The sequence below is a fragment of the Salvelinus alpinus genome, chromosome 17, assembly GCF_045679555.1.
Source record: "Salvelinus alpinus chromosome 17, SLU_Salpinus.1, whole genome shotgun sequence".
Lineage (NCBI taxonomy): Eukaryota > Metazoa > Chordata > Actinopteri > Salmoniformes > Salmonidae > Salvelinus > Salvelinus alpinus.
The window spans coordinates 24,290,397-24,308,006 of record NC_092102.1 but is presented as its reverse complement, the minus strand read 5'-3'; the positions used below and the strand labels follow the sequence as shown (position 1 = coordinate 24,308,006).

Sequence of the window (17,610 nt, the reverse complement as noted above, 5' to 3'; positions counted from 1 at the left end):
TAACTCGGCGGTAACTCCTGCCCCCCTCTTGATTTGCATCACAAAATAGTTACCAAAGAATAAAGTGAATCAAATGAGTTAGGATATAGTCCAATATACATTTTATCTGACAAAAACATATTTTCCCATTCAAAACAACGAAAAGCGTGGTATCACAGAGAGTGGCACTTCATGGAACCAATGACAAGTCTGACTTTAGTGGGGCGCATTCACTCAGCCAATTGAAATCGTGATATTCATGCATATGTCAGTTTCGCGGCTAAAGGATTTGGCGGGTAAACCTCAACTCTTGTTCTGATCAGCTGGGATAATAGCACAAAATATCATAGTTGATTTGGGGCTCAGATGATACAATTTGTGCACGGATTATAGTCAAGGTGTTCATCGAAACGATCCATATGATTCGTTTATCGGAAATGTAGATTTTTTGTGTGAATATTTGTCAATATTTCAGTTTTGCGGTATTGCTTCCTGGGTGTGTTGACCAAAACGAGTGGGTGAAGAACTGAGTTTGCTAGTACTGTATCTCGCTAGCATGCCAACTTGCCCAAATTTTGTCATTTTGAAAGAACGCATTATATAAATCCGGTTATTTGTTCTTCCAAGGGAAACTAGACGTTCTGGGTAGTGCAATTTTGTTTGGAAGAGTAATAACTATTTAGATTGTTGACTTGTTGTAGCTGATGTTTTGCTTGTGAGTTTCGTATGAAACTGAGTTGTGTTCAAAGTTAACCCTGAAGCGAACACAACCCAATTTCTTGGCTAACAATACTAGCAAGCCAACTAGTTAACTAACTCGCTCAACTTTTCTAGGTCGTTGGATACAGTATTCAATTAACTCTTCGCTAGCAACACAGTAAGAAAATTATTATCATTATGTTTACAATTTGCTCTAAACTAACGTTGATGTAAATCAACGTTAGCTACAGTAAATAACCAGTTAGCTAACAACAATGGACAAAGGGAAGGAGTTGCTAGATGTGGCCTCGCCGCAGTCATTGGAAATATGAAAAACTTCGCAGCAAGTTAGCACGCTAGTTGACGTTGGTGCTTGTTTATTACACTTTTTTCAACTATCAATATACCATAAGTGTTGCTGTATTGTATGGTTTCAGACTAACTACTGTATATTAGACTGAAGCTGTCAGAAACCTCAACCACTGTCTCAACGTTATTTTATAGCTGGCTAATTTGTAGGAATCACGCCCTATATTTTATTTGACCATATATTCTCGAATGAGTCAGCTTTGTTGAATCTTGATTGTCAGCAAGATACTCTTAATATTAGACATGTTTAACCTCAGTATTTGAAAGTCAACTCTTTCAATACGTTTACACTATTATGCACATACATTAGAGATGACATATGTCAAAAGGTGCTAATACTACCATACCAAGCCATTGGACTTGAATTCTGCCCCAACACAATCTAGGGGACTAGAGCACCCCAGTTGTGTGTGCGATGTCAGAGACGCTCCTATCAGGTCAGACGTCGGAGGATCTATTGGTAGACTTTGAGTCTCTTCTGAATGCTGGGAGTATTGGCCTCTCAGAGGACCACCAAATAGTCATAATCTCCACTCCCAGCAATGTGGGCTTCAACTCTGCAGTCCCCAGCAACACTGGGGAGATCCTTCTGTTCGCCACCCCCCAAGGCCCTGCAGATGTGGTCCAGGACCAGCGACGGCCAACTCTGGGACGACCACCGGTAGTTAACTGACCATTTTGATATGGGTGTTGGCCGGAGTGTGACTAGGATGAGGTTATCCCTGTACACTGACTACAGAAAGTGTGTCTGTGAGAAATAATTATCTGTGTGCATCCATACCAACTTTTTACCTTGTATAAATTGTGTTTCAGGTGAAGAGGAAGCTGGACTTGGACAGTGATCACCAATATGTGAGCACCTCTCGCCCCCCTTCTCTTGGGAGAGCCCCAACATCCACACCAGCACCTCCTAGAGGTACAAGACCCCCTGTTTCAATTCACAATTTAAATATAACTATTCATGTTAATTCAGTTTTAACTATTATAATTTTGGCCAAAGGTAATAAATACAAGTATTTTCATTCCTGTCTCCCTTTCTCTCTCAGTTCCAAAGCTTTCAACAGAGAAGTCTCGCTATGACACGTCTCTGAACCTGACTACCAAGCGCTTCTTGGACCTTCTAGCCCAGTCTCCTGATGGGGTCGTGGACCTCAACTGGGCCTCGCAGGTCCTGGAAGTGCAGAAGAGGCGCATCTATGACATCACCAATGTCCTGGAGGGTATCCAGCTCATCTCCAAGAAATCAAAGAACAACATACAATGGCTGTAAGTCTGAACTCTTGTACTGTACATGCAGTATAACAATATGTGTTCTGGCCTTTCTGGCTTACAATCCTTATTGTGCTAGCCTCTACAGATATGAGTCAATGCATACATCAGTGATTCCACAGGATATTTGTATTAGAAACACTTTTTTCCATTATCCTAACTATGAGGTCATTCTATTTGTCACAGGGGGAACCGCATTGATGGAGCGTCTGTTTCCCGTTACCAGGACCTACAGAAAGAGGTCTCTGACTTCACACAGGCGGAGGAGAAACTGGATGAGCTCATTACCAAGTGTAACCTTCAGCTGAGACTCCTCACTGAGGATACCCAGAACAAGAAATATCCTTTTGTGTCTTGTTTTTTATTTTGTATTTTTTTTACTGTATGTGTTTGAATATGCATTATAGGGCAGTGTTTTTTCTTTAACATAATGGCACGCTGGGTTATGTCATGTGCCAGGATCTGCGGAAGTCTTTTGACTCTCCTGACCAGCTGGTGATGGTAATCAGAGCCCCTCCAGAGACCCAGATGCAAGTCTCAGAGCCCAGTGAGGTATGTGGGAGGGTAAAATAACAATGGACACTTGCTCAAGACTCTTTTTCTGGACCAAATACTGTATTCCAGTTAATGTGGTTTAAACTTCAACCACAACTGATTTGTCTTCTGTTATTCTTTTGTCGTCTTCTGGCAGGGCTATCAGGTCTCCCTGAAGAGCACTCAGGGTCCCATTGACGTCTTCCTGTGTCCAGAGGACAGTTCTGGTGTCTGCAGCCCAGTGACAGGCATCAGCCCAACTAAAGCCACAGACCAGACAATGCCCCACCATGCAGAACAACCACAGTGCAGCACCACACAGGAAATTACATCAACAGCTCCGTCCCAACAGAACTCCTCCCCTCTACCGTTATGTCGTGAAGCGGGTAAGCTGCTCTCACTATTGTCACACTGTCACCCTGAGATTCAGGAATGTCTGAGATTTTGCCAAGAAATCCATTAACATTCCCCAATGGCTATTTGCTGTGGTCACTAAAAGTGCATTCCCTTTATTTCTGTCTTTCAGAAGCATTCCTGGAAGGCGACCCGTTCCCCAACCTGGGAGTGCTGCCGGACTTTGACCTTTCACCCCTGCCGTCCTCTGACTTCCTCGGTGGGGAGTGCTTTGGGAACCCGCTGGATGGCTTCATCAACCTGTCCCCTCCACAGAGCCAAGACTACCACTTTGGTCTAGAGGAGCACGAGGGCATCAGCGAACTGTTTGACTGTGACTTTGGGGACCTGACCCCACTGGAGTTCTGACAATGTGGTGGAAAGGAAAACCCAAATAACTAGAATGAGGTTCTGTTTCTATGGGAACACCCCATACCATCTCAGAACAAAGAAGCATACCCAAGTGGTTAAAATACAGAATTGTACAGCACAGACCGTACTAGCACTTAGGTTGCCTAGCAAAATAATTTTGTTTTAGTTGGCTATTTAATTTATTTATATACAAATCATGTTTTTGTACAGCTTTTCTTTTTTTTCCTGAGTGGTTTGTGCGGGCGTATTTGTGGGATATGGATGTGATTATCAGCTGGAATATTAGCATGTAAAGCTAATAATGAATTTGTTATATTAGACATTTTAGCCATAGTCTCAGGTGTAAGGAACAGTCAGACTTTTACAGTAAGAGTTGGGTTTCAGATGCATTTTAAAAAGTCATGCAGTATGTTGGCAAATTGTAATGGCAGGATCTACACTGAGTGCACAAAACATTAAGAGCACCTGCTCTTTCTGTAACATAGGTGAATCCAGGTTAAAGCAAAATTAGGAAGGTGTTCCTAATGTGAGATGTTTTGTTTATTTTGTCATTATCATGAACCTCGTCACAACTCTTTTCTGCAAGACTCATGTAGTGCCTTATAAAAATAAAATATCAGGATGTCTGTTGGATGGATTGAATTCAGGTGTTATGCTGTGTGTAATGTTTATGAAAGTGTTAGATTTTAATTTTTTAACTGCAAGTTGTGGATTACTACTATTTGGGGGGGGCGTCAGGCTACTGTTCTTGACAATTCAGCCACTGTGCTAAGAACGTGTAAGGGAAACAAGGAAACTGACGCTGCAGTCAAAATCACATTGTTCTGCGCTTTGTTTTATAACAATGTTACAAGATGAACATTTTTGCCTCAAATTCCGTGGTAAAAAATAATTACTTGTACCAATCTAACAAATGGTTTCAAGCGTGTACTTTGCCTCAACTTTGTTTTTTAAAGAATAAAAACATTTTGATTTGACCCTACAAAATGTGTTAAAAGCAAGTTCTGCAGAGAATAGGTATGTAAACTAAAATATGACTGAAGTTCAGTGAGGCAAAGCAGAGGTGCTGATAAGACTGTACATCCCAAGCATTCCTACACGGCTTGTCATAAATGTACATCAGTAACACACAAGGCCTTGAGCAATGCGTCAAACATCGGTTGACTGTTTCTAAGAGTTGAGAAAGATGTTTATCTGTATGAGGGGATGTGCACTACCTGTTAACTTATCTTCTGCTATGCTATGCTATGTTGGTCCCCTGCCATTCTCCCCTCCCAAGATTGTAGCAGGTCATGTCTCATTAGCCTACAGTGTCTTGGCACATAGTTCTCTCTCATCACAGACCGGTTCTCACTCTCGGAGGAGCAGTCTGTCCCTGGAACTTTCAAGCAATGAGGGGAATTAAGACTTGCTCACCATGCGATACACATACAAGCAGCAAACAGGTCTGTTTGTTTTTTTACTAACAGATATACTGTCTTAATTTGACCAGTTTTTCACAACAGGAAAATAATCCTGCAGCAACAGGAAATGTGGATTATAATTCATCAACATTTTTGTAGAGGTTGATACATTTTTCATTAGGGCAAATCATGTCTGACATTTTTAAGTGGAATTACAAAATGTTGAAGCATTTCTAAACTAACTGTCCAGTGTTTCCAAATTTCTATGAAATATTACCTATTACTTACAATATAAGTGAAATAGTTTTCCTTTCAAAAAATGCTAAATTAGTGTCAAAAAGCAGCTTTTCTGTGTTGGATTGGTGTAGGCGTACCCCAACAGAATGGTGTGGAAGCATACCGGTCATTAAAAATGCAAGTCGGCTGCTGATTGGCCAGCTCATCCCCTAAATCACTGATTGGCCAGCTCATCCTCAGGAGAATGACATCATATTCTATGGGGAAATAGCAAGGATTTTTTAAACGTTCTCTTTGAGATACAAGTTTGAAGTGGGTTTTTTGAAGTGTTTTTTTTCTCCCATTTATGCTTTTGCCACAAATACGAGTATAGGACGAGTCAACAGCATTATTTAGGTATGAGTTAACAGACCATTAACTTTTAATGTGAGATTTTCACTGGACAGCTACTTTAAACCTTGAATACACTCTGCCTTTGATTTTCCTGCTGTGCATCTATACTACTTGTCTTTCTCATATGTTCAGAAACTTTAGTGTAAAGTAGATAAATAAATGCATATATTGATAGTGTGGTGTGCTTTATCAAATGTATCCTCATAAATCCATGCTTTGTGTTTAATTCACTTTTGAGTCTGTTAAATCCTGTTCAATGAGGGAACCATGCTTTTGAATATTTAGTAATATATTTTCTTTATGTCATTGTTATGCCATTGTTTTTATTTCACCTATTAGCATTTGGCAATATACAAATAACAAATCCATGAGATTACAATTAAATGTAATTTTTACAAGGAAATTGGGCTGGCAATGGCATATTGTAGGAGCAACACTACTGTCCTTTGATTCCGATTGCACACAGCACAGACAGATACACACAATTCCTTGTTAGATAAGGCTGTACTGCATTCCTGTCATACAATGTTGTCATAGCCATTCAGCAACAGTATGATTGAGCAACTGTTTAAAAAAAAATAATAATAATAATAATACTTTTTTAAAGAGGTATCAGCTGTTGTTTGAGGTAACATCACTGTCTCTTCTTATTGAGAGATGCTAATAACTTAACTACACCAGAAACTATTCCGACAGGCCTGAAGGTTATTCATTAAATGGCCTTTATAATTATAGGCAGCTAAAGGTTTTCAGAGAAGTATGTGACATTTGTCACAAGATGTCTTAAGTTGGAATAGCTATCAAAAGTGCAGTGTAGTGTCGCCTATAATCTTTCTCCCACAAACACGGACACACTCTGTTTCAAATATACAGTGCATACCCCTCTCACATTGCCCTCCAGCGGTGTATTTTCTTGCAGAGTGTACATGTCTATGCTGTTTGATAAGAGAAACTGTTTGTCTGCATGATTCATCTTCTTGGTGTCAATCTGGAGGTCCATGACAACCACACGGCCCACCAAACACTGGGCCTGAGCTCCAGGCACCTGGTGGTACGGCGCGGGAGGCCTTTCAAAGTCACCATGCTGTTACATGGAAGAGTGTTCAACCCACAGATGGAGACACTCATCTTTACTGCCCTGCTAGGTATGCTACAGGCCAATATTTGATGTGAACTCTTTACGCTTTTCCTAGCAGTTGTTTGTTATCGCCCCTCTGTTAAAACCTGTTCAGGACATATGATGAAAATATTTTTCCTGTGGCTATTTCTCACCTTTTCTGACTGTTCTGCTGTATAGGTGGGCTGTCTGTTGAAATCCCTGTCATGTAGTTAAAGGATGAGTCTATTTCTCAGTGGAGTGCCCATATCCACCCAGGGGAGAGGCATTCTCAGTCGGTTACTGTCCACGTCTGTTCCCCTGCTAAGGCTCCTGTGGGACTCGACGACCTTCAAGTCCACATTGTGTGTCTTGATGGGCAACGCAGCTTCGCCATAGGAAGCGTTGTCCTGCTGTGCACCCCCTGGCTTCAGTGTAGGTTCATGTGGTGGTGATGATGGTGATGACCACTACTGTTGTCATCATTGACTGGGATTTTGTATTTTTCAGATGATACAGTGTACATCCCTTTTGAAGACCAGAGAGATGAGTACGTTAAAAATGACATTGAATTTTTGCACATGGGCACTCCTCACAATGTCATATCAAGACCATGGTCATTTGGCCAGGTAAGTAGCTGCAAAGAAAACCAACCTTAATTTATTGTTAATCATTGTGTCTCCTTGAGGAACTTACAGTAGTAACCCGATCCCCACCATCTCCTCTTCCTCCTGTGTGTAGTATGAACAGGGGATATTGGAGATTTGCCTTAACATCCTCCAGGTCAGCCCACAGCACAGCAAAGACAAGCAGGGAGATTACCTCCTCCGTGCAGACCCTGTCTACATCAGCAGAGTTGTGTGTGCCATGGTGTGTAAACTCTTATGCACTTTGATAGTTACAAGACCTCAAATATCCGCAGATACTAGTCAGTTATGTTCAAAATACCTGAGTGTGTTCTCACCACACCACCCTCTGTCTTTGACACACACACTCACAATGACTTTTTTAATTTGATTAATTTTTTATTTCACCTTTATTTAACCAGGTAGGCTAGTTGAGAACAAGTTCTCATTTACAACTGCGACCTGGCCAAGATAAAGCAAAGCAGTGTGACACAGACAACAACACAACAACATATGGAATAAACAATAAACAAGCCAATAACACAATAAACAAGTCAATGACACAGTAGAAAAAAGAAAGTCTATATACAGTGTGTGCAAAAGGCATGAGGAGGTAGGCAATAAATAGGCCATAGGAGCGAATAATTACAATTTAGCAGAGTAACACTGGAGTGATAAATGTGCAGATGATGATGTGCAAGTAGAGATACTGGTGTGCAAAAGAGCAGAAAAGTAAATAAAAACAATATCGGGATGAGGTAGGTAGATTGGATGGGCTATTTACAGATGGGCTATGTACAGCTGCAGTGATCGGTTAGCTGCTCAGATAGCTGATGTTTAAAGTTGGTGAGGGAAATAAAAGTCTCCAACTTCAGCGATTTTTGCAATTCGTTCCAGTCACTGGCAGCAGAGAACTGGAAGGAAAGGCGGCCAAATGAGGTGTTGGCTTTGGGGATGATCAGTGAGATATACCTGCTGGAACGTGTGCTACGGGTGGGTGTTGTTATCGTGACCAGTGAGCTGAGATAATTTTTTTAATTTTTTTAATTTAACCTTTATTTAACCAGGTAGGCAAATTGAGAACACGTTCTCATTTACAATTGCGACCTGGCCAAGATAAAGCAAAGCAGTTCGACACATACAACAACACATAGTTACACATGGAGTAAAACAAACATATAGTCAATAATACAGTGAAAAAAAAAAAAAAATAAGTCTATATACAATGTGAGCAAGTGAGGTGAGATAAGGGAGGTGAAGGCAAACAAATATATGTATAAATAAATAAAAATATAAAAGGCCATGGAGGCGAAGTGAGTACAACACAGCAAGTAAAATAAAAACTAAAAAAACACTGGAATGGTTGGTTTGCAGTGGAAGAAAGTGCAAAGGCGGAGCTTTACCTAGCATAGACTTATAGATGACCTGGAGCCAGTGGGTCTGGCGACGAATATGTAGCGAGGGCCAGCCGACTAGAGCATACAGGTCGCAGTGGTGGGTGGTATAAGGTGATTTGGTAACAAAACGGATGGCACTGTGATAGACTGCATCCAGTTTGCTGAGTAGAGTATTGGAAGCTATTTTGTAGATGACATCGCCGAAGTCGAGGATCGGTAGGATAGTCAGTTTTACTAGGGTAAGTTTGGCGGCGTGAGTGAAGGAGGCTTTGTTGCGAAATAGAAAGCCGATTCCAGATTTGATTTTGGATTGGAGATGTTTAATATGAGTCTGGAAGGAGAGTTTACAGTCTAACCAGACACCTAGGTATTTATAGTTGTCTACATATTCTAGGTCGGAACCGTCCAGGGTGGTGATGCTAGTCGGGCTGCGGGCAGCGAACGGTTGAAAAGCATGCATTTGGTTTTACTAGCGTTTAAGAGCAGTTGGAGGCCACGGAAGGAGTGTTGTATGGCATTGAAGCTCGTTTGGAGGTTAGTTAGCACAGTGTCCAAGGAAGGGCCAGAAGTATACAGAATGGTGTCGTCTGTGTAGAGGTGGATCAGGGAATTGCCCTCAGCATCACTTTGTGTGATGCCCTCCTATTTTCTTTGTTTAGTGTCTGTGTTTATAACTGTTTATAACCAGGTCAATTGTGAAGATGATCGAGGTCTTGAAGGGGTACTGGTCAGGAAACTTTAAATATGGATTTAACCCGATGCAATGGACGGGCAGCGCAGACATCTTAAAGCTCTGGGGGCGATCCAATTTCAGCCCTGTACGGTACGGCCAGTGCTGGGTCTTTGCCTCAGTCATGTGTACAGGTAACTGACATTTGACTATCCATTTAAAAATTATTCACCATTAGAGGTTGTTCCAGTGGCAATATACAACAGTAAATATCATTGTCTTGAGTTGTCTTTCTGTGCTTCTTTCTTTTTTCAGTTATGAGAGTTTTGGGGATCCCATCAAGAGTTGTCACAATCTTTAACTCCGCCCATGACACCAATGGAAGCCTGGTCATCGAGGAATATTACACCAACACTGGGGGAACAATCAGCATGTCCAAGGACAGCATATGGTTGGTGTTCAATATCTCTACATGTCATATGTTTTGATCTGCAGCAAAGAACACTTTGTTTTCTCTCAGTCATCTGAGATGGTTTTATAACAATTTATAGTATTTTGTGCAATTGTTTATGTCCTAAATAAATAAATAGATGTCTGTGTCTATTTCCAGGAACTTCTATGTGTGGGTTGAATGCTGGATGTCACGACCAAACCTGGGCCCAGGGTTTGATGCGTGGCAGGTATTGGATCCAACTCCCCAGGAGAAAAGTGGAGGTCAAATACCTCATTCTATTCAATAATCACGTTCTGTTAGATCATTAAGATCTGTGTCAGCACTCATTTGTATAGCTTCACGGTTCGTTTTGTTATTTTGTTCGTTTTGTTCAGTGTTCATTCTTACAATAAAGAGGAATGTACGCATACCACGCTGCGCCTTGGTCTCCTCCTTTTGACGGCCGTGTCAATCCCGGACACTCTGGAACATTCACTGTCTTCCTGGTAAGCAACTCCAGTGTATATTTGGCCTCATGTTTTAGGTTATTGTCCTGCTGAAAGGTGAATTTATCTTCCAGACTCTAGTGGAATAGTAGACTGAACCAGGTTTTCCTCTAGAATTTTGCCTGTGCTTAGCTCCATTCCATTTATTTTTTATCCTGAAAATTTCCCCAGTTATCCCCAGTCCTTAACGATTAAAGGCATATCCATAACATGAGGCAGCAACCACTATGCTTGAAAATATGGAGAGTGGCACTCAGTAATGTGTTGTATTGGATTTGCCCCAAACATAACACTTTTTGTATTCAGGACCAGGTCAATTGCTTTGCCGCATTTTGTGCAGTATTACTTTAGTGCCTTGTTGCAGACAGGATGCATGTTTTGGAATATTTTTTTCTGCACAGGCTTTCTTACTTTCACTCTGTCAGTTAGGTTAGTATTGTGTAGTAACTACAATGTTGTTAATTCATCCTCAGTTTTCTATCACAGCCATTTAATAACTCTAACTGTTTTAAAGTCACTATTGGCTTCATGGTGAAATCCCTGAGCGGTGTCCTTCCTCTCTGGCAACTGAGTTAGGAAGGACCCCGGTATCTTTGTAGTGTCTGGGTGTGTTGATACACCATCCAAATAACTTCACCATGCTCAAAGGTTGTCTGCTTTTTTGTTTTACCCATCCACCAAGAGGTGCCCTTCTTTGCGAGGTATTGGAAAACCTCCCTGCTTTGTGGTTGAATCTGTGTTTGAATTCATTGCTCAGCTGCGGGACCTTACAGATAATTAATTGTATGTGTGGGGTACAGAGATGAGGTAGTCATTCAAAAATCATGTTAGACACTATTATTGTACGCAAAGTGAGTCCATGCAACTTATTATGTGACTTGTTAAGCAAATTTTTACTCCTGAACTTATTTAGGCTTGCCATAACAAAGGAGTTGAATACTTATTGACTCAAGACACTTTTAATGAAAAACATAATTTAACTTTGACATTATGGGGTATCGTGTGTATGCCAATCTCAATTTAATCAATTTTAAATTCAGGCTGTAACACAACAAAACAAGGAAAAAAGTGAAGGGGTGTGAATACTTTTTGAAGGCTCTGTAAATTCAGCTCTCCAGCAGGAGGAACTCACTGGCATGCTCTTGTAGGTGGTGAGTGTATTGGACATTTTGACAGTGCTCTTCAACAAGCCTATAAGGACCAGGGATACAGATCAGCTTATAGAGGACTTGGGTTGTGTGTAGGGGAGAGGGGTAAGTTGAGCCACTCTTGTTTCTAGGAAACCATACACAAAATTAACAATATGATCAAATATTTAGGAAGAGGTCATCAGTACATGAAGTCTGTGAAGGAAGAACCATGGAATAAGTGGTAGGCAAGTTAGGTCCAAAAACTGCTTTTCACCAAGTCAAATAAATGTATTGTGTTAAAGGTTTCATGATGCTTGTATCTAAACCAAAGTAGATCGTTTTAAGATTGTTCGGTACATCATTTAGGGTCTCAATAAGCTTCAATATGAGATCCTAAACTTAGCATGAAAGCGCTTCCTTTCAGGTGTGCGGGCTAATATAGTCTAAATGTTTGCCTTGGGGTAAGTTGATTCAATGGCCATGTGCTAATTTGGCAAGTTGAGCAAATTGAATTGTTTTCTTCCCAGGCGTAATGCAAAGAATTATGGCTGGCATATGAGGTAACAACAGGGCCTGGCCTTTTTTTTGTAAAAGTGTTTGTTATGAGTTAAGCCTGTGTTAAATGATGCTTAAAATGATTAAAAGACAAAACGCGATGGTGTTGAATTGTGTTTGGGAAATAAAGATGGACATGGTTTTAAAAGGTAGTGCTAATATTTAAATTGTGCCAAGATACCACTTTCTTTGGACAAGCAATATTTTCAAAACTGTAATGTTTACATTAATTCAGATTATTTCCAGGGATACACAACATCCTGAAATATATGTCGATATCTTGGAAATAATATATTTCCCTGTACAGAGTGATGCTGAATGTAAAGAATGGCTCAATTTACCCCACTCTCACCTATTGTGTAGTAGGCCTACCTGTTATGATCTTGAGTCATCACTAGATGGAAGCATTGAAGTTCCTCAAAATTCATGTCACCCCCTTGTAGCTGTGTGTGTTTGCCTTGTATCCCTTCTGTGTGAATATGACAAGTTATGATGTTTGTAGTTCTTTGAATGCTGCCATTGCTTTGACAAATGTTCTGCTGTATCATAGAATACAATAAGCATGATTTTTGCTAAAGTTAATTTAATCTGCCTCAGTTATTTCACTTGACATTTGACCAGTGCTGAGAGTGTCTTGATAAAAAGAGACACTAGTGGCCCTTCTTTGGTCAACATCAAGCTGTAACACCTAGATCACACATGAAGATCCTGAGATTTAGCTTTTCAAATACAACCTCACCCAAATGGTGAGTAAGGGGCTGGTGGATCAGAAGATGACTATTAAAACAATACTTACCTACATATTGTTTGACTGATATATGGAACATCCTTGCAAACTCTCTTTTGGTGCCGTGGAGGGCTTTTACATGCAGTCACATTGGCAGACACGAGCAATAATCAGACTGCACAGTTGCTGATTTTCAGACAAATGAAATGTCTGGGGAGCAGGACCGCTCCGGTGCTTTAAAAAGCTGAGGCTATCATAAATTATTAACGGCTTCTCTCTCCCTCCCTCTGCCGCTTTTAAGAGCGTCACACCAAATTTGATTTAAGAGGTACTGTATAGGCTAGAGGTAAAGTTGTTGAACTTCACAGAGGAGTGGGGGGAAACAATGTGAGAGAGTAAATAGATAGTTTTTAAATTAAAATTAACAATGACGCAGCTGCAAAGTCAAATGTCAGTCCAACAACTCTAATGGACAAGCAGAGAGGGTGCTAGGTTTCATAGCTTGGGATAAAAAAGAGTGATATATGTCTTCACTTTTCATTATTCTGTAGCCTAGTGTATGATTGAAGTATGTCTTATCTTTCCAAAAACTGTTTTATTGAAGCCTTTGCAGTGGTTCACTGCCAAATGATGTGTTACCTATTGCAAATATGGACATATAATGGGGAAGTCAGGGAGAAATTATTCAAGCTATTGCATGGGTGGTAATAATAGTCCTCTAACAGCCCTGAGTAAGAGATCTGGGAGTAATCAGATTTTGATGACTGATAATTAATCTACTAGTGACCCATCCATCTTCACCCATTAATGGGTTTGCTCCCGAGGTCACAGCTTCAATGGCTCATTACTAGCATTGCCTAATGTGCCAAAGGCACCACGCATTGGTGAAACAATCCATTTATTTAGTTGTGCAATTGTATCATTAACTTTGCATTGGTTCTTCTCACACCACTGATCTCTGTGTTTTTCATTATGGTCTCTGCATGTGCTGGAGAGTTGAGTGAGGATATTTCCAATGCTACCGATACCTACTAAACCTGCATTCTTTCATAAGCCAAAAGAGGGTCGCCTCTGGTCATTGCAATTACCTCTAGACAATCCATTTTGGCTCCTGGTCAGGCTAGGTAATGTGAGTGGATTTGCTGGGGGCTGTTCTAATAGGTGCAGATTGACGGAAAAGTAGCTGGGCCCTGCATAGATCTGTGTTCTGTTGTGCTTGCTTTGTTTTATTGAGCATGTTTACTGTATCCATGGTGCAGTCTGCTGGGCAGAGGTGGGCTATTGTTCCTGCAGTGAGCTCTTAGCTTATCTCTCTTGGACCTTGTTTTTGTATTTATTCAGTATGCTATTGTAACAATGAGAATCAGATGTTCATCAGTAATGCCTGACCTGTGACTATAAATTCCTGTCTGTCATTTGAACTGATGGAGATGGTGGTTGCTTCAAGAGAATAAAGACATGTTATACATAGCTCCTGTGTGCTACCTCTGTCTGCTCTTAACTATCCTGTAGTTGTCGTTCCACTCTCCAAAGCCTCTAAACGGCGCGTTACATTATTTCTGTTTTAAAGGTTACTGTTGTTGACTAACCACATTCTCTTCTTGAATCTCTGGTATCTGGTGAAGTTGGATTGTAAGTGCTACTGCAGGGTTTTTGTGGCCCCCATAACTACACCTGAAGAGCTGTGGTGGCTGGTCTGGGGGGACCTCTGTGGAAATGGGTATTTTATCAGAGGCAGTATGGAAGGCCAGGCGACAAATGCAATCGTTCTCGCTGGTTTCCTGAAAATACCAAAGGAACAACTCATTGATGAATTTGCTATTCATGCCCAGGTCTCTGTGTTTCTTTATAAGAGGAAAGGATTGGGATGGTCACCTGCATTGACATGAATTGCATCTGGAGTTTTAGTGCCTGTATCAGAAAAATCTGATACCCCTGAAATGAAATGTCACCATGTTTACGGCGAAATCAATACTTGCCACAAACTGTTATTGACCTCTGTCTAGCCCACCTAGTCCTGCCCTGAATCACAACATGTTAATGCTATTACTTCTCTGTAGAGCCACAGCAGGACATGTTAGAGGGTCATGTCATTCCACACTGTCACGCTCCATGCCGTCGAATAGCAGCACGTGCGAAGACATACAGTATGTCACGCGGTCCAATCCAATATTGCAGCCAGCACACTTGCTACCGCCTTGTTAGAACTGTAAGGAGGAGTAGAGAAATAGAAAACTTGAATCTTTCCCATGCAAGTTAGCCATTTGTGAGTCAGCATGCTTGTTAGGGTTTAATCAGTCAATTAGACCAGCGGATGATGAATATGACAGGATTGGCAGAACTAGAGCTAACACAGAACTTGGCCAACAGTCCATGATCAACCCCTATTAATTACAGTAAGTGGGCTGTGAGTTGAGACCATTTTGTATGATGAAGACAAAACAGGATACATATACACAAGGCATAAGTGCATCCAGAAATGAACAATTTAATCAAAACTAATATGGGTAGCCAAGTGTTCATGTCATCATCAGTTAAAATACAAGCATGATCTTTTCAGGAGTTGAAATCAGTTTAAGAAATCAATTTCTTGAAAATCGACAATCGATAATCTTGGGTCATGTAGGCTATTGAGCATTGATCGAGCATTTCTATATGAAGTTCCCTGCATTTCATTAATATTCTAATAATACCTCACACGGTTTCCTACAGAAATAAGTACAGTGTAATACATTTTACAAGAGTAGAATATCGGGGAGCTTCAGGATAAGCAGCACCTGTACAAATGGAGCAGCCATGCGGTGTAATTAATTCCCCGGCTCTTTTAATATATATAGATTATGAATCACAAAGAGACTATACAGGTGAGCCAAACAGTGCCTGATGAGTGTTTACTGTATATCATTCCCGTACCCCTGGGGTTATGACATCCATTTGCACAGCGACAGCTCGTCTGGAAAGTTGAATTAGTATTTAAAGGTTCGGTGCAGCCCTTTTTTAAAATCTCAATAACAAATCATTTTTGGGTAACAATTTAGTATCGAATTGCGATTGTTTTATTAAAATGGTAAAAAAAAAAAAAAATGAAATAGCTTCTTAGCAAAGAGACATTTCTCAAGCAAGAATTTTGCTAGGACTGTCTCGGAGTGGTTTGAGTGGGGAGGGTAAAACTGAATTTTAGCTGTTATTAGCAGAGAGGTTTGGCACTCTCTTTCTTATTGGCCTATTAACTAATTTACCGCATGGTGATGTCACCATGGAAGGCCAAAACTCCCTCCCACCAAAATAGGCCGAAATTTCAGGCAGTCTTTTTAAACAGCTTTTACACTAAAAGGGCATTATCATTTTCACAATTTCACAGTGTTATTCCAACCTCATAGTGTGGAGATATATATAAAACACAGTAAAATCTTGTTTTTGACTGCACTGAGCCTTGGCAAGACTATCTGCCTCTTCTAGAGTGAAATCTATATCATTGTCAGAACATACTGTACATGTCACCAAATTTGTTTTAGTTTACTGTAGATGACGACAGAGTTAGCAAACAGATGTGATTTCTTCTGTTGAGGTGAGCTACACTGAAACGGCAGGAATGGATAGTCTTTATCATTATACAACGTCATAGGATATCACTGAAATAAACAATTTACTGGATGTGTGCTACTACTGTAGATCTGTATTTTCAATGGACAAAGATTACTTGGAGAATTAGGGACTGAGCTATACTGCTATAAAAAAAATGGAAATGTGTTAAATCTGGAAATAAAATGTGAATTTGTGACTATAGCCAATTGTAAAAGTCTGATTTCCTTCAGTAAGTTTCTTTTGGCACCGAGTTCCCTTTCCGCAGAGAATGAGTCATGAATCTTGAACAATAATAAGCAGGAGATGGGGAAATAAGTGTAAAAGCATTTTATCTCAGTGGCTTGGACGAACTCCAACCTCATCAGAGGAGCACATTTATTTTGGACTCAGAATTCATTCCCTTTAATTTCACGCTGAATGCCCTGATAGCAGCCAGAAGAGGAAATGTAACGTTGAATGTTCTGCCAGGAGTTACTAGCAGAGAGAATGAACGTGCCATACACAAAGAGAGAAGAAAAAGTTAATTTCAGAGGTTATGTAAATTAGAAAAATTATAAACTTTGTTTGGATTCATTTACTTCATTTTGGTGAACTATATGTTTTTGTTTTGTTCTCTCTTTCTGAGAGTTGTTTTCCTCTGCTTTAGTGTCACGTTCTGACCATAGTTCTTTTGTGTTTCTTTGTTTTAGTGTTGGTCAGGACGTGAGCTGAGTGGGCATTCTATGTTGTGTGTCTAGTTTTCCTGTTTCTGTGTTTGGCCTGATATGGTTCCCAATCAGAGGCAGGTGTTAGTCGTTTGTCTTTGATTGGGAGCCATATTTAGGTAGCCTGTTTTGTGTTGGGTTTTGTGGGTGGTTGTCTTCTGTCTTTGTGTCTATGCACCAGATAGGACTGTTTCGGTTTTTTTTCCACATTTGTTGTTTTATAATTTTGTAGTGTTCACGTTTGTCGTCTTTATTAAAACATGTTGAACACTAACCGCGCTGCGCTTTGGTCCGCTCCTTCGTCCACAGAAGAAAGCCGTTACATTTAGAAGGGGAATAATGGATATTTGCTCTGTCTACTGTGTCAGATATGATATTGGAAGTTTGATGTTCCACTTTTGTGTTCCATTAATATTCCTCTGTGTTGTCCAGCCTGTTGATGCCTCCATGCTGTTTGGGCTTAATAACCAATTCACAGAGAGTGGAGTTTCTCTTCATTCCAGCTAGCCGCTTGGAGGATAGTTGAATTATTC

General features: G+C 40.5%; 1 protein-coding gene and 1 pseudogene across 1 annotated transcript; both read left to right on the top strand.

Moving 5' to 3' along the window:
* Positions 1–254: 254 nt before the first annotated feature.
* Positions 255–4,257, top strand: LOC139542573 (transcription factor E2F1-like). Its single transcript, XM_071348168.1, has 7 exons — positions 255–1,708; positions 1,861–1,963; positions 2,094–2,313; positions 2,503–2,655; positions 2,754–2,868; positions 3,008–3,236; positions 3,377–4,257. The coding sequence occupies exons 1-7, from the start codon at positions 1,463–1,465 to the stop codon at positions 3,610–3,612; spliced, it is 1,302 nt and encodes a 433-aa protein (XP_071204269.1). The 5' UTR covers positions 255–1,462; the 3' UTR covers positions 3,613–4,257.
* A 137-nt stretch (positions 4,258–4,394) lies between these two features.
* Positions 4,395–10,300, top strand: LOC139542574 (protein-glutamine gamma-glutamyltransferase 2-like; annotated as a pseudogene).
* Positions 10,301–17,610: the final 7,310 nt, after the last annotated feature.